Source organism: Thalassophryne amazonica, chromosome 9 (genome assembly GCF_902500255.1).
Source record: "Thalassophryne amazonica chromosome 9, fThaAma1.1, whole genome shotgun sequence".
Taxonomy (NCBI): domain Eukaryota; kingdom Metazoa; phylum Chordata; class Actinopteri; order Batrachoidiformes; family Batrachoididae; genus Thalassophryne; species Thalassophryne amazonica.
Window position 1 is genome coordinate 57,953,596 of NC_047111.1, and position 18,290 is coordinate 57,971,885.

At 40.6% G+C, this 18,290-nt stretch overlaps 1 protein-coding gene across 1 annotated transcript in view; it reads right to left on the reverse strand.

The window, feature by feature from the left end:
- LOC117517176 (actin-binding LIM protein 3-like) overlaps positions 1-4,577 on the reverse strand; it is a 276,212-nt gene extending 271,635 nt beyond the window's left edge. Inside the window, exon 1 of the mRNA XM_034178105.1 lies at positions 4,481-4,577. Within this exon, the coding sequence (XP_034033996.1) occupies positions 4,481-4,499 (19 nt within the window). The 5' untranslated portion in view covers positions 4,500-4,577. The remainder of the gene's footprint in view (positions 1-4,480) is intronic.
- Between the last annotated feature and the right edge of the window lie 13,713 nt (positions 4,578-18,290).

The following is an 18,290-nucleotide window of genomic DNA, read 5'->3' on the forward strand; positions in this document are numbered from 1 at the left end:
TTTTGCATATTTGGCTTCATACCTGTAACCACAGTTTCTCATCTTTCCTCTCTGTGTGGCATTTTTGGCCTCACAGTATCTCAGTCAGTGCCACTCTGCTACAATGGCATGGTTTCATACGTACCTTTCATACCTGTCTGGGCACTTATACAGGTTCTAAACTACCCTCAAGGTCCCAGTGTAAAAATAAATGGCTGACAGGAGTGCTGCTAGCTAATCTCACGCCACAACACAGAGCTGCCACTTTCTCTTCTGCAGAGCCTTTTGGAAAACAGACTTTAAAATGTAGGGGTTTCACATCAGTAAGTACTTGCTTTTACATGGATTTACGTTTAAACATTTCCTTTTCTTTATCCCAAACTACGCAATAACCTCACACAACCTTCTTGGAGGTTTTTTAAAAAATTCAAATTTTATACTAGCTCATTGATACCCCTCGTTACATGATTGAAACCTTCAGCTTAATTGAAATGAACACATTATGTTGTAATGACAGAGAAAGAATGTGATATTGGGTTTGAGTCTACACATGGTTTCATAGATGATACCGGATTCAAACATCGACCCAACTGTTCCCTGTGTAGTTAAAAAAGTAATCCCTATACATGGCCTGAAACACTTAGTGCCGGTGGTTATCCCATTGGACTGGGACAATGCAGATGAAGTTTCTTTTCCAAGGACACAGACAGTCAGTGTGAGCGGGAATTGAACCCAGGTCTACATATTGGGAGCGCAAATCTTTATCCCATTGCGTCCACTGCTCCGGGGGCAATAAGTATGTATATAGTATGGGAATCCCTAGTAATGTCATAGAGAAACTAGGGATGTCTCACTCCAACCACAAAGATCAGTATCACATCCAGTCAATGCATGTTTGGACTCATCTGAATCAGATTTTAAAATCTATTAATTGCTACCATACACCCCCTGGGTGAGTGTTAATAACACTTCTGAAAGTGTTGGGCTAACTCTCATAGTATCCATGATCCATCCATCCATTCTTTGAAGCCACGTATTCCAGTCAGGAGTCAGTGGGGTTGAGGGAAGGCAAGAGATGGTGTACACCCCACACAGGCTGCAAGTATATCACAGGGCCAATACCTGGTGCACTGTGTTGGGGCGCATGCAGTCTGTCACATTGGAAATAAAAATATGAATGCACAAAATTAGAAAAGACAACGTGTGCTATGACTTCTGCGGCTATCACCCACTGCCAATTTGGTGACCTGTCTATTGATGTCATATGAAACTTACTCCAACTTCTGAACAAGACCCAGAGATACTTAAACTCCTCCACTTGGGGAAATAACTGGCTCAGAGGAGACAGTCCGCCCTTTTCAGACAGAGGACCATTGTCTCAGATTTGGAGGTGGTGACTCTCATCCCAGTCACTTCACACTCTGCCTCAAACCTGCTCAGTGCCCATCAGAGGGCACTGTCTGATGAAGTCAACAGAACTACAGAGTCTGCATAAAGCAGAGATGTAACTCTGAGGTCATCAAACAAGACACCCTCTGATCCCTGGCTGTATCTTGAAAATCCACCCATGAACAGCACAAACAGGACTGGTGACAAGAGGCAGCCCTAGCAGAGTCCAACACCTGCAGGGGACATGTCCAATGTAATGCTGAGAATGTGAACGTGGCTCCTACTTTGGTGATATAGAGACTGGATTGTGCATTGCAGCAATTCTGGTACACGATACTCCCACACACACACACACACACACACACACACACACACACACACACACACACACACACACACACACACACACACACACACACACACACACACACACACACACACACACACACACACACACACACACACACACACAGGTTGGATTTATCACTCATCACACCTTTTCCAAGTCCACAAAATACATGTAGACTAGCTGGTCATACTCCCAAGACCTTTGCAATATCCTTGCAATCGTAAGGAGCTGGTCCACCGTTCCATGACCAGGATGGAATCTGCACTGCTCCTCCTGAATCTGAGGTTCGGCTAATCATCTAAGTCTCTTCTCTAGTACCCTGGCATAGGCTTTCCCAGGGAGGCTGAGAAAAAGTGGGAACACACTCTCCAGTCCTCCTTTTTTAAAGATGGAAACCACCACCCCAATTTGACAATCCAGAGGTACTGTCCCTGACTTCCATGCAACATTTTATAAACTTGTCAGCCATGGCAGCCCAACAACATCCAGAGACTTCAGCATCTCAGGACAAATCTTGTCTGCTCTTGGTGACTTGCCACTGAGGACTTTTTTGACTGCCTGAGTCTTCCATCCTTGCTTCCTCAGTGGAGACATGTCAGTAGGTTTGAGGAGATCCTCAAAGTGTTCTTTCCACCGCTTGATGAAATCCACACTCCAGTTTAGCAGCCCTCCACACTTGCTGAACACAGCCTAGGCCAGAGCTCTTCAACTTATTCCAGAAAGAGCCAAGAGGATGCAGATTTTCTTTACACCCACCCACTCTACCAGGTGAGTTCACTGATTAAAATCACTTTGAGCACATGGAATCAGTTAATCAGTAAAATTACCAAGTGGAGTGGGTGTTGCAAAGAAAACCTGCACCCTCTTGGCTCTTTCTGGAATAAGTTGAAGACCTCTGGCCTAGGCTAAGAACTGCCACCCTTTCCTGAGTTGCCTGACAGTTTGCCAGAACCGCTTTGAAGCTGACTGAAAGTCATTCTCCATGGCCTCTCCAAATATCTATCTACAGTGAGGAAAATAAGTATTTGAACACCCTGCGATTTTGCAGGTTCTCCCACTTAGAAATCATGGAGGGGTCTGAAATTTTCATCTTAGGTGCATGTCCACTGTGAGAGACATAATCTATAAAAAAAAAAAAAAAAAAAATCCGGAAATCACAATGTATGATTTTTTAATAATTTATTTGTATGTTACTGCTGCAAATAAGTATTTGAACACCTACAAACCAGCAGGAATTCTGGCTCACACAGACCTGTTAATTTATCTTTAAGAAGCCCTCTTATTCTGTACTTTTTACCTGTATTAACTGCACCTGTTTGAACTTGTTACCTGTATAAAAGACACCTGTTCACACACACAATCAATCACACTCCAACCTGTCCACCATAGCCAAGACCAAAGAGCTGTCTAAGGACACCAGGGACAAAACTGGAGACCTCTCACAGTGGACATGCACCTAAGATGGAACTTTCAGACCCCTCCATGATTTCTAAGTGGGAGAACTTGCACAATCGCAGGGTGATCAAATACTTATTTTCATCCATCTATCTATCTATCTATCTATCTATCTATCTATCTAAGATAGATAGATAGATAGATAGATAGATAGATAGATAGATAGATAGATAGATAGATAGATAGATAGATATACAAAATGCTCACCTTTTGCACAATCTGCAGTGGCAATGGGTACAAGGCAAACAAATATTTTTATTTTTTATTTTCCTCTTAAGGTAAAAATGTCCTCACTTTAAAGGTTAAAATTATTGGTGTGTTTTCCTTAATATTTATGTTTATTATTGCACACTGCAGTGACTGCACAGATTATCATTAACAGTTTCATGTTAATAAAGCACTTAAAGCTTTAAGTATAACAAAATGCTTCTTTCAAAATTAAATATATCACTCCTTGGGTGGTGGCGGCGGCTCTGAGGAGCCGTGGTGGGTGTCCTTTATTTTCATTTCTGAAAGCTGGCAACCCTAGTTGTGCTGTGCCTAAATCTAGGCTGCTAATTTGTGTCCCGTGGGCCCTATTTAGCCCGGTCTTCTTTTGTGTGGAAATGGTGTATTATCATGGTGTCTGAACTTAAACTTTGTGGGAAAAAAAAGTGGGTCCACATGCACCCTAAGATGACAGAGGATTCTGACAATAAAACACATTAAAATTTGTTTATACCCCAATATATTGTTAGCATCCATGCAGTTGGCAGCTGAATTAGTAAAACTGGATTCACTATAATAATAAGTGCTGTTAAAACACTTTGTGATTTAAATCTGTTCAAATCAGACAGTCTGTTGTCAAATGTTTTAAAAACTGCCTCGATAAAACTGGTTTCAGATTATGCTGGATTGCCTGGATATCTCATAAACTGGTTCTGACCACGTTTGTCTTTAAGTTTGCACGAATCAGCCATAAAAAGTTACCAGTCCACGAATCAACAATGAAAATGGTTAATTGCAGACAAAGTGTAAGTTTTCCACAGATCAGTGGATTGATTACTCACTTTATTATGGCAAAAAGGAAGTGCGGGATGGCTACATTGATTATTGATGAAATCCAATGAAAAGTGATCAGCTGAGTCAAACCTGAGTTCTTAACCTGAGCGTGCGTGTCTGCGCGCGCACTTTACACGCTGATCAATAATCAAACGATGAAGCGCTGCTTGGATAAACCAGCTGCTGATCAATAAGTCCCATTATGTCCACTTCAGCTCAAACCCTCCCAGGACACCTCTTATTGCCGCGCGCGCGTGCGCTGCTTACCATTCGTCGGTCCGCTCATGGTGCGCGCGCCACAGATAAAGATCCAACAGTTGAAGGAGACTCGTCCTCAGAACAGCGGAGGGAAAGAAGGGACTCAAAGGTCGGAATGTGTCCAAAGTGTCAGTGTGGACGAGCTGTTCGTCTCCCAGAAAGAAAGAGGACGTCCGCCCTGAAAAAAGACACACGCAGGCTCAGGCTGCCGGTGCCGCCGCCGTCCGCCTCCTCCGAAGTGCGCTCCGGAGAGGCTGAGTGAGTTTAGGTTTCTGTCACACCGTCTTCAGCGACCAGGACGGTGTCCTCTCACGGCACAACAGCGCCAATCAGTGGCCGGACAACAAACTGCAAGTAAAACTGTTCGAAAGGCTCTCAATGTTTTTGTTTGTTGTATTACGTGCCTCAGTAGTCCACCTTAAGAGCGGAGGTGCGATGTTTACCTGTGCCACCTTAAGAGAGCGATCATTTGCATTGTGGGATAACAGCAGGCAGAGAAGCTAACCATAGACAAGTTAGCTTCATTTCTTCACCAAAAACTCATTGTGCAGCGCTAGTGTGCGTCATTGTTGAATGTAAGTGTATTCTTCAGTTTAGTAATGCGCGTGTCATTCCCACGGAGAGTCTGTGGTCTGTTTGGAGAGAATATAACGTGCGCTCGCGAGTGTGTTTGATTGACAGGTCAGTCGCGGCAGATCACTTTTTTCTCCATGATTTATTGTTTACATCATTATGTAGTTTGTAAGGATGCCGATATAGTTGATTGTGGTTTATTGTTCAGCTATTGCACTAGTTTAGATTGAGTTCTGATTACATGTTATGTTAACCTGTGTAGTACAAATGCAATAGCATTGCATACTATATTACTGCAGTTATGGAATCTGTTATTATTATTATAATATCCTGTTTGTGTTCCTTAAAACCACACACACCCCCACGTGCACTCTCCTCCCGAAAGACTCGGGGGGTGCGTCATGTGTGCAGATGAGTTCATATCAGTCTCTGTCTGTGTATGCACAGAACGAGAGGAGAGAGGGGGAGATTATGCAAATATTGCTTAACTTTTGTGCAAATCTGTCATGGGAACCCAGCTAGTGAGGGGTATTACACTGCTCTTTGTGCTGGGTGAGGTACTTGCATGGGCCATTCCACACAGAATTCACTTGCGGCAACTGGAGCATTCTGGCTTCATACCTAAAAAACAAACCCAAATGCAAGCATGAATATATGCAGCATTACCCTGAAGCCTGTTTTGATTTTTGCAAAGTATTTGATTTGGTTGATCAGGCCACTGTGTTTGATATCCTGAGGATTCCCCAGTGGACATACACAGGTGCTGTGGTGTGGGGGCAGAGTCAGGGATGTGTTCTTGGCCCTCCTCAGTTCAATATTTGCATGGACTGGGGGTTGGATAAGGTTCTGGAGTACAGCAGTTAGGATGCTTTGTTGGTGAGAAAAAGTTCGCTGACCTTCACTTTTGTGGGTGATGCTGCGATCGTTGTGTTTCCATGAATTGCCCTGAATATAACACTTGAGAAGCCAACTTCTAAGATGTGCCTAATGAAGTGGCCAGTGAGTGCATATTGGCTAGTTAATAACAACCCATGTATCTTTAAGGAGGTACCAACAGGTGGCAGCACAGGACCAGACTGTGCAGTGAAAAGCCTTTGGAACTTTACACAACTTACAACACAGCATACTGTATAATACTGACTGCTAAAATCATCAAAAGAATGTTTCATCCCAGAACATATTAAGTAGTTAAGTCAGATAACAAGATCTTGTAAAACAATATTAGAGATTATTTGGAAACAAATTATATTGGTTAGAAAACCTTTCCTGAAAACAAGAAAGACTGAAGTATGTAGTCTTGACTTGTGGAATTAAGCTGATAAACCAAACTTTATTTTATTTGTGCACAGTATATTTTGGGTGGGCTGGAAATGGGGACCCATTGGGACCCCTACTTAGCATTGCCCCTGCCTAATATGCCATAAGTAAATTCTATGCAGTCATTGAGGCCCATTGGGCTGATGCTTACCGTAGTGTGATGAGGACGTCTCTCCATTACAGGTTACTTTCCCAACCAAGACTGGTCCACTATGAGAACTGGAATGATGCGGAAGTGACTTGTCTAAGGACACAGACAAGTAGTTTGACTGGGAATCAAACTCTGTCCTACAGTTGTGGTTAGAAGCTTTCATACACTCAGTTTACATACGCTCATATAATCATGGGCATAAATATTATTGTGACTTTGGATTGGCAATGATGTCTTTGAACTGTTCTTGTGCCAGGATGGAATGATTGTGCAGTATACATCATGAATGACTGGGTGCACAAGTTTGATTTTATTTTGCATCTTCTGTAATCCACACAGGCTCAAAATTCTGCATACATCCTCAAATATGTACAACCCCTGGCAAAGATTATGGAATCACTGGCCTCAGAGGATGTTCATTCAGTTGTTTAATTTTGTAGAAAAAAGCAGATCAGACATGACACAAAACTAAAGTCATTTCAAATGGCAACTTTCTGGCTTTAAGAAACACTATAAGAAATCAGGAAAAAAAAATTGTGGCAGTCAGTAACAGTTACTTTTTTAGACCAAGCAGAGGGAAAAAAAATACGGATTTTCAATTGGATTAAGATCCGGACTATTTGCAGGCCATGACATTGACCCTATGTGTCTTTTTGCAAGGAATGTTTTCACAGTTTTTGCTCTATGGCAAGATGCATTATCATCTTGAAAAATGATTTCATCATCCCCAAACATCCTTTCAATTGATGGGATAAGAAAAGTGTCCAAAATATCAACGTAAACTTGTGCATTTATTGATGATGTAATGACAGCCATCTCCCCAGTGCCTTTACCTGACATGCAGCCCCATATCGTCAATGACTGTGGAAATTTACATGTTCTCTTCAGGCAGTCATCTTTATAAATCTCATTGGAATGGCACCAAACAAAAGTTCCAGCATCATCACCTTGCCCAATGCAGATTCGAGATTCATCACTGAATATGACTTTCATCCAGTCATCCACAGTCCACAATTGCTTTTCCTTAGCCCATTGTAACCTTGTTTTTTTCTGTTTAAGTGTTAATGATGGCTTTCGTTTAGCTTTTCTGTATGTAAATCCCATTTCCTTTAGCCGGTTTCTTACAGTTCAGTCACAGATGTTGACTCCAGTTTCCTCCCATTCGTTCCTCATTTGTTTTGTTGTGCATTTTCGATTTTTGAGACATATTGCTTTAAGTTTTCTGTCTTGTCGCTTTGATGTCTTCCTTGGTCTACCAGTATGTTTGCCTTTAACAACTTTCCCATGTTGTTTGTATTTGGCCCAGAGTTTAGACACAGCTGACTGTGAACAACCAACATCTTTTGCAACATTGCGTGATGATTTACCCTCTTTTAAGAGTTTGATAATCCTCTCCTTTGTTTCAGTTGACATCTTTCGTGTTGGAGCCATGATTCATGTCAGTCCACTTGGTGCAACAGCTCTCCAAGTTGTGATCACTCCTTTTTAGATGCAGACTAACGAGCAGATCTGATTTGATGCAGGTGTTAGTTTTGGGGATGAAAATTTACAGGGTGATTCCATAATTCTTTCCTCAGAATTGAGTGAGTCCATATTTTTTTCCCCTCTGCTTGGTCTATATAAGTAACCGTTACTGACTGCCACAATTTTTTTCTTGATTTCTTATAGTGTTTCTTAAAGCCACAAAGTTGCCATTTGAAATGACTTTAGTTTTGTGTCATGTCTGTGATCTGCTTTTTTTCTACAAAATTAAACAACTGAATGAACATCCTCCAAGGCCGGTGATTCCATAATTTTTGCCAGGGGTTGTACATACATTCATGTAAATCGTTTAATAAGTGGTGCTGAAGGTTCTACAGTGTCTTTGACCGTGACAAGGCCAAGGTCATCAACTTCTTGTTAGTGATCATGATTGACTGCAACTGGGAGTTTCTCTTTGGCAACATAAAAAGATGTGTTTGACAGCACTTATTGGATGGACTAATACACAGAACAAAGTCCAAAGAATTCAGGGAGGTCTAAGAAGAAGAAATGTAGTTTTAAACAAGTAGGGATGGTCTCTTGGAGCCATTTCTAAACAACTGCAGATTCCATGATCAGAATTTCAAACAATTGTATGCAAGTACAAGTTAGTCGAATGTGTCACCACTTTGCCAAGTCTGGAAGAAGACACAAACTGTCACTCTCAGATGAGAGGAGATTTGTGAGGATGTTCTGGAACAACCCAAGAACCACCAAGACTCAGGCCTGCCATAGCCTTGAGACTTCTGGAACACCAGTGTCACTGTCCACAGTGAAGCGAATTTACATCGCCATAGACTGAGATGGTGCCGACCAAGAGAGAAGTTAAAAAAAGACAAGTCATTTAAAATCAGTCCCTCCTGCTTTTGCCTTGTTGCACTTGGGGTTGCCACAGCAGATCTGAGCTGGGTCTGCATTTTGATTTGTCCTTCCTGACACAGCTCTGTATCACAGGGAGAATGGCCAGGTGTGGCTTGGACCGGGAACCTTCTGCACTGGAAACAAGCACACTTAACCACATTTTCCAAAAATAACTTTTGACAAAGGAGGTGCTGAGGTCATTCACACAGTGCCTGGTGGGAAAACAATTGAATGTTCACTCAGCACAAAATCCTCTTTTCCTCTTTACACCAATGCTGCTTTTGAGGGAAAGAGCCAGTGTGTCTTATAGACAATATATAGTCCCTAAGTCAGCAAGAGTTGGGAACATAAGAAACATGCACCAAAAACAACAAACAAACAAACAAAAAAAAACATGCAGTAATCCTTACTTTGACTTGTTTCATTGCAGGCCGTGTTAACCCAGGATATTTCATATTGTGTGTGGTAAACTTTATTTTATTTGTGAATATACAGAAAACTTGCATAAAATGGATTCATGTGGACCAGCGAATTTTGTCTGTTATAATCAAAATCCGTTATATGTATAAAATGGACAAAATCCGTTACATTTATGTAACGGATTAGTTACAGTCAGGAGGCGCCAAACGATCTACAGGGGAATCCTGAATCAGGACCGCCTCATTTAATGGCCGGGTCAAAAATTCCTCTGAAAAAAATAAGGGCCTGCCCCAAATAAGTAGCAGGAATTATGTCCATTAAAAATATTACATTTGGACGAGTCACTCTTTTTTTCTAAGTCCACTGCGGAGTGGTACCTTAAAATCCTAAAGCCTGATTCATGCTTCTGCAGCTTTGTAACTCTGTGGACATGCAATGTGCGTGTTAAACTTTTAAAGTTCTCCATTGTGTCTCTATGCAATTTTTCTGGATTATGATTTTTCTGGATTATTTGCTCTTTAACGAGCTCTGTTTTCTACAATCATCTACCTCTATATCACAGGTAAGATGTACAATTTCCTCCATGAATTGTGGGTCATTTGAGCGTCGTTTTCCGACTTCGTGTTGTGAAGTTTTTCATATTTGCAGACTTTTCTGCCAAATGTTGATCTATGAACAAAATGTAATCAGCATGCCCACTGCAACAACTTTTAAAATATGATGGGAGAGGAAGGAGTGAAACCGAAAGTGAGAAATCGCAGCGTTTTGTGGTGTCTGATTCACGTGCACGTCAGGCTGCAGGTCACGGGTCTGAGCACGGTTAAAAAAAAACAAAAAACGGCTAGGGCCTGTATGCACGAAGCATGTCAAAGTCCTCTCAAAGAGCTCCTAACTTAGCCTAAAATATCCTGGCAAGGACTCCCAGCCTAAGAGAGACCCAAGAAGTGTCTGTGAGCAACTCTGGGCAAGGATTGGACAGAAACTCCTATCTTAGTGTGGAGGCGGGGTTGACCCCATTGCTAGGTATGACGTGGTCCTGTAAGAGCTGTGATTGGTTGTCACGGAAAGGAAAGGGGAAATAAAAAAATAAATGCACTCTGCACAAAAATCAACCGATCATATAACTGCATTAAGAAATGCATACTCATGAAAATAATTTAATGTCATGATGATGATAGCAAAATTAAATTGGAGTGATCGCCGGGCCGGTCGCTAAACCTGTAAATTCTTGTGCTGCAATGCATTATGGGAGTTCTGAGTTTGGGGATTTTTAAATGTTGCTATTGTGGTTCATGTTCATTTAAAAATGTTATTAGTGTTGTTGATTTATTGTGTTTTTGTAGTTCAGTTGGTTTAGTGAGTTAAGTGTCACCATGTAGTCACCATAAGTGAAAAGTGTATCTTTGATGCTGTCCCTGTGTTGTGTATTGTGTTTGATGCTGTCCCTGTGTTGTTTTATCTTAAAAATAAGAGCGCCTCCTAGTGACAGAGTGCCAAAAAGACAAAAGCTCTCTCTTGTCTGTCATGATTTCACGCAGCTCACCACAAAATGAATTGTTACACAGCGTGAAGATGTTTGAACATATGTCATTCACATGCCGATTATCTTCATATTAAAAGTGTGTGGGTGCTTGAGTTTATTAAGTTCAGTGTAAGTACATAATATAATTGTAAATACATTAAAATTGCATGCATGACACAGGAAAGTGAAAACAAGTGAAAGTGAAAAACTCCATTGTTGTCCATTTAAAAATCAAATGACAGAAGTAGTGCCCTGCTCAGTATTCAGTCTCCTGAGTAAGACTTTGGGCTATACGAGGTCTGTTAGAAAACTATCCGACCTTTTTATTTTTTGCAAAAACTGTATGGATTTGAATCATGTGCGCTTGCATCAGCCAAGCTTGAACCTTTGTGCACATGCATGAGTTTTTTTCACGCCTGTCGGTTGCATCATTCGCCTGTGAGCAGGCTTTGAGTGAGCAGTGGTCCACCCCCCTCGTCGGATTTTCATTGCGAGGAAAATGTCTGAACGATTTGGAGCTTTGCTGCAACAAATTTTTCTCAAACTGTGAGAGACAGCCAGGTGGAAACCATTCGGAAGATTCAGATGGCTTTCAGGGACGATTCTATGGGGATCACACAAATTAAGGAGTGTTACAGCCAGTTTAAAGATGGCGCACAATGGCGGAGGGCGCGCCGCGCTCCGAGCAGCGATCCACAAGCTGAAACAACCAGATCATTTCCAAAGTGAACGCTGTGTTGATCCGGGACATCGTCTGACTACCAAAGAAATGGCAGAAGATGTGGACATAGCACTTTTTCGGCACATTCCACTGTTACAGGAGTTTTTGTCATGGAAAGAGGAGTGGAGGAATTCGCCACGGAGCCGCTAATAGCACGGGACAAAAGCACCTCCGTGTTGAGCAACTCCTGTAACAGTGGAATGTGCCAAAAAAGTGGTATGTCCACATCTTCTGCCATTTCTCTGGTAGTCAGACGATGTCCCGGATCAACACAGTGTTCACTTTGGAAATGATCTGGTCATTTCAGCCTGTCGATCCCTGCTCGGAGCGCCGTCTTTAAACTGGTTGTAGCACTCCTTAATCTGTGTGATCCCCATAGAATTGTCCCTGAAAACCGTCTGAATCTTCTGAATGGTTTCCACCTGGCTGTCTCTCACAGTTTCTGGAAAAATTTGATGCAGCAAAGCTCCAAATCGTTAAGACATTTATCTCACAATGAAAATCCAACGAGGGGAGTGGACCACTGCACACTCAAAGCGTGCTCACAGGCGAATGACGCAACCGACAGGCGTGACAAAACTCACGCATGCGCAGGAAGGTTCAAGCTTGGCTGATGCAAGTGCACATGATTCAAATCCATATAGTTTTTGCAAAAAATAAAAAGGTCAGATAGTTTTCTAACAGACCTCGTATAAGCTGTTTTCCTTGTGGGCTACTCTTTGCTCCTCTTAAACTGTGTTTTTTGGATTCATCTAGGTTTGTTTCTATCTCCAGATTCGCCGCTTCACTGACACCCACTTGAACCTGTCAGCTCTCTAACCACGCCCTGGCTGGCTCCCAGTCCCTCATCCCAGGTTGCAGTTTTTATATTTCAGTGATAAACACATTTGTCCTTTTACTCATAATCTTCCTCCCTGCATTTGAAACCAAATGCCTGATTCTGGTTTTCCTAATAAATTACACTGGTTGTCTTCAGTACCACCTGCTGAGAATTGTGAGGAGAAAGTCACAGATTCAGGATCCAGCACAAGTAACTGAGGAGGAAGATGTGGAAAGATATGATAATGTTGTCTGATAAATAAAGTAGAAGTTGCTGTTGACCTGCATATATTTTTACCGTCATTGTGTTGAATATCACCCTCTTACGTCTCCAATCATGTTTAATTTAGCATAATACCATAGCTTCATTTACAGGAGTCTGGTGTACTGAGGGGCAAATTTTAGTGAGAAGATTTAATAGTATGTAGAGAGCAGCGCTCTGAGTAGAGGACTGTTCATTTTGTTGTATGACTGTCAGTCTGTATCCAATGAGCTGTGCTGATCACTCAGCCCATATGTGTAACAGAATAATTCTGTGACTGTTGGATCCATGTGGAGGCCTGTACCTCATACAGTGCATCTCAAGGACATTCACATTGTTGTCCTGAAGCCACTACTTTGATATCTTGGCTGTGTGTTCAGGGTCATTGTCCTGCTGAAAGATGAACCACTGCCCCAGTCTGAGGTCAAGAGCGAGGGGGGGGTTTGTTTAAATGAAAATGTGTTTTTTTTAATTAACTTGCCACAGCAGGCTTCTCTGTGTCTCTTTCTCTCTGTCTCTCTTGGCTGCACTTTTTTTTTCTCGCGGTTCAAAACGAGTGTGGTCCACTGTGCATAGGCGAGGTGGTGCCGGTGTCCCGTCGAGATGTGGTGAACATCGAGATGAGGTGCATCACGCAACTGCACATGTGGAGATGATGTAACTCGCTCGACATGCAACTGCACATGCACATTTTGTTTTTTTGTTTTTTTTTTGTTTGTTTTTTCCGAGTCAAAGTTTTTTTTATTATTAATTGTATTCAGTGTATTTATAGCCTAGTAAGTAAAACATTTTCTTTATTTTACATTAGGAGCATAGATGTATGTATATGTATATTTTGCCTGTCAAAATAAGCTAACTCCAGGTTAAAAATACTTATCATTTTATAGTGAGTAGATTTTATACATTACTACGTTCGGATGAACAATTTATACATTTACTTGCCCATCAAAATAAGCGAACTTCGTCAAGTAATTTTTTCAGTGCATGCATGTGCAGTTACGCGAGGAACCTCATCTCGACGACGCACCTCATCTCGACAGAACACCGGCAGCCTACACATCCCCCGTCCCCCACTGCCTGTCACTGTAAAAAATATCCCGTTGTTTTAACGGAATAATTCTGTCAGATGTGGTTACCAGGGGAATTCTGTAAAAATAACAGAGAATATGTAAATTTTACATTTTAAAGGTGTAATTTACAAAAAAGAACCATTTTAAAACTGTACTTTTAATGGTCCTTTCCTGTTGAATTAACATGGCCATGCTGTTATTAAAACTTTTTTTATGTGATATTTACACATATAGTAAGATCCTTTGGCTGCTCCCTTGTTTTCACTCAAGGTCACCACAGCAGATCCAAGGTGGGTCTGCATGTTGATTTGGCACAGGTTTTACACTGTAAGCCCTTCCAGACACAACGTCACATTACATGGGGAAATGTGACAGGGGTGGGGTTTGAACCAGGAACTTTCCGCACTGAAACCAAGTGCACTAACCACTTGGCCATCACTCCTGCTATCTACAACCCCTGGCAAAAATTATGGAATCACCGGCCTCGGAGGATGTTCATTCAGTTGTTTAATTTTGTAGAAAAAAAGCAGATCACAGACATGACACAAAACTAAAGTCATTTCAAATGGCAACTTTCTGGCTTTAAGAAACACTATAAGAAATCAGGAAAAAAAATTGTGGCAGTCAGTAATGGTTACTTTTTTAGACCAAGCAGAGGGAAAAAATATGTACTCACTCAATTCTGAAGAAAAAAATTATGGAATCATGAAAAACAAAACGCCCCAACACATCACTAGTATTTTGTTGCACCACCTCTGGCTTTTATAACAGCTTGCAGTCTCTGAGGCATGGACTTAATGAGTGACAAACAGTACTCTCTTCATCAATCTGGCTTCAACTTTCTCTGATTGCTGTTGCCAGATCAACTTTGCAGGTTGGAGCCTTGTCATGGACCATTTTCTTCAACTTCCATCAAAGATTTTCAATTGGATTAAGATCCGGACTATTTGCAGGCCATGACATTGACCCTGTGTGTCTTTTTGCAAGGAATGTTTTCACAGTTTTTGCTCTATGGCAAGATGCATTATCTTCTTGAAAAATGATTTCATCATCCCCAAACATCCTTTCAATTGATGGGATAAGAAAAGTGTCCAAAATATCAACGTAAACTTGTGCATTTATTGATGATGTAATGACAGCCATCTCCCCAGTGCCTTTACCCGACATGCAGCCCCATATCATCAATGACTGTGGAAATTTACATGTTCTCTTCAGGCAGTCATCTTTATAAATCTCATTGGAACGGCACCAAACAAAAGTTCCAGCATCATCACCTTGCCCAATGCAGATTCGAGATTCATCACTGAATATGACTTTCATCCAGTCATCCACAGTCCGCGATTGCTTTTCCTTAGCCCATTGTAACCTTGTTTTTTTCTGTTTAGGTGTTAATGATGGCTTTCGTTCAGCTTTTCTGTATGTAAATCCCATTTCCTTTAGGCGGTTTCTTACAGTTCGGTCACAGACGTTGACTCCAGTTTCCTTCCATTCGTTCCTCATTTGTTTTGTTGTGCATTTTCGATTTTTGAGACATATTGCTTAAAGTTTTCTGTCTTGACGCTTTGATGTCTTCCTTGGTCTACCAGTATGTTTGCCTTTAACAACCTTCCCATGTTGTTTGTATTTGGTCCAGAGTTTAGACACAGCTGACTGTGAACAACCAACATCTTTTGCAACATTGCGTGATGATTTACCCTCTTTTAAGAGTTTGATAATCCTCTCCTTTGTTTCAGTTGACATCTCTCGTGTTGGAGCCATGATTCATGTCAGTCCACTTGGTACAACAGCTCTCCAAGGTGTGATCACTTCTTTTTAGATGCAGACGAACGAGCAGATCTGATTTGATGCAGGTGTTAGTTTTGGGGATGAAAATTTACAGGGTGACTCCATAATTTTTTCCTCAGAATTGAGTGATTCCATATTCTTTTCCCTCTGCTTGGTCTAAAAAAGTAACCGTTACTGACTGCCACAATTTTTTTTCTTGATTTCTTATAGTGTTTCTTACAGCCAGAAAGTTGCCATTTGGAATGACTTTAGTTTTGTGTCATGTCTGTGATCTGCTTTTTTTCTACAAAATTAAACAACTGAATGAACATCGTCCGAGGCCGGTGATTCCATAATTTTTGCCAGGGGTTGTAGTTCTAGCTCATTAATTAATAATTATTACAATGCAAAATCAATCTGTTCTTTATTTTTGCATGTTAAAAAATTTTTTTAGAAGATAAAATTTCTACAAAACGTTCACCGTATGTTTAAATATTCTCAAAATGTAGTTTAAACAGACTTCACCTCTTTTTTCAAACCCTTAATTTACAGTATTTTACTGTATTTATGAAAATTCTTATCTGCAAAGTCTAAAACAATAGTAAAATTTTAATTAACAGAAAAAAAAACATTATTTTAAGAGTGTCATGTTGTAGTTTTAACTGTATTGCACAGTTTTGGGTTTTATGGTTTTTCTGTGTTTAAGTTAATCTGTAAATTCTACAATGTATATGATCAACCTGACCAGAAAATCACTACGGGCCCTTGGACAAGGTCCTTAATCCCTTAGTTGTTCCTGATGTGTAGTGAGTACCTTGTATGGCAGCACCCTCACATCGGGGTGAATGTGAGGCATTATTCTAAAGCGCTTTGAGCATCTGATGCAGATGGAACAGCACTGTATAAATGCAGTCCATTTACCATTCCATTTAAGGACAAGATTTCAAGCTGTGAGCTTGAAAGTGAGAAGAAGGCATTCTATCAGGGTACTAGCAGGCTTACTTTGGATAAACAAAAGAAAAGTTAGCATTCTACAGCACACTGCAAGGAATGAGGTTGTCTGGAGCCTAACCCTCAGAATCGGATTCTGGTTCTGGTGTCTGACACATGTCCGGCTCTACTATTACCAACACTGGACACATCCATTTCACATTTAGAGCAACATTGTGGTATTTGACATTTGAGAGAGGCGGCACTTTTGATGCAGCTTGGCGTGGTTTCAAGACACACCCCAATATTTGAGAGCAAAATATGTAGGTTTAAAAATTGAGTTAATATACTTTCCTTTTTTTAATCTTAATATTTGGTTGTTTTTTTGTTTTTGTTTTTTTATGAGACTTTTATCTGAAGAGACAAACTCCAGAGACATATTCAGTCTTGCTTTCCAAGACCCTTAAGTTTTTGATGCTAATCAACAATATATTTACAATTGAAACCTTTTACCACTTCAAACAAAGGCAACATGTTTATGTAGTTAAGTCTGAGCTTGCTCTGATTAACTTCCCTGCGCTGTGAAACAGAACACACTCTACTTCCTGTAAATAACAGCAAAGCAGTGACTCTTTGTAATGCATCCTGGTGCTGCAGCACAAGACAAGAACATGTTTTCACAAATTATTAACAGGTCATATCGTGAGGAAAAACTAGACCTTTGATTAACTTTGATGCACAGGATGATTTTATTATGTAATATACTGTATAGGTACCCATTTGCAGGCTTGGGGAGTAACGGAATACATGTAATGGCGTTACGTAATTAGGATACAAAAAAAAAGGTAACTGCATTCCTCTACAGTTACAGAAAAAAAGACGTATTCAGATTACAGGTATATTTAGTAAAAATGGGGATTAGTTCGCGGAATTACAATTTTAATGCATTTTATGATATTATCTGTATATTTTTTTTCTTTGAAACGAAAATGTCCCTTCATAGACAGCGGCATGACGTCTCAAAATATTGATGAAGTACCCGGATGTTAATGCATTTTCAATGGAGATCCGCGACTGAACACACTCAGAAAAATGCTCGCAAAATACGTGTTTAAAAAATGCCATTTTGACCTGGATATCGAGCCAGTAAAATTAAATTACATTAAATTATGTCAGGAAAGTATTAAACTTACTCTGACACACACACATTCTCAAATATTAGTGTTGAAAGTTACACGGATCTGCGTTGTTCAAGCTACTGAGCTGAGGCGTCCTGCTGCAGAAGTTGTGTTCAACGCAGCTCGGCTCCTAAAACCATTACAATACATTTATACAACCCCTGGCAAAAATTATGGAATCACCGGCCTCGGAGGATGTTCATTCAGTTGTTTAATTTTGTAGAAAAAAAGCAGATCACAGACATGACACAAAACTAAAGTAATTTCAAATGGCAACTTTCTGGCTTTAAGAAACACTATAAGAAATCAAGAAAAAAAGATTGTGGCAGTCAGTAACGGTTACTTTTTTTAGACCAAGCAGAGGGAAAAAAATATGGAATCACTCAATTCTGAGGAAAAAATTATGGAATCACCCTGTAAATTTTCATCCCCCAAATTAACACCTGCATCAAATCAGATCTGCTCATTGACATTGACCCTATGCCATGACATTGACCCTATGTGTCTTTTTGCAAGGAATGTTTTTGCAGTTTTTGCTCTATGGCAAGATGCATTATCATCTTGAAAAATGATTTCATCATCCCCAAACATCCTTTCAATTGTCCAAAATATCAACATAAACTTGTGCATTTATTGATGATGTAATGACAGCCATCTCCCCAGTGCCTTTACCTGACATGCAGCCCCATATCATCAATGACTGTGGAAAT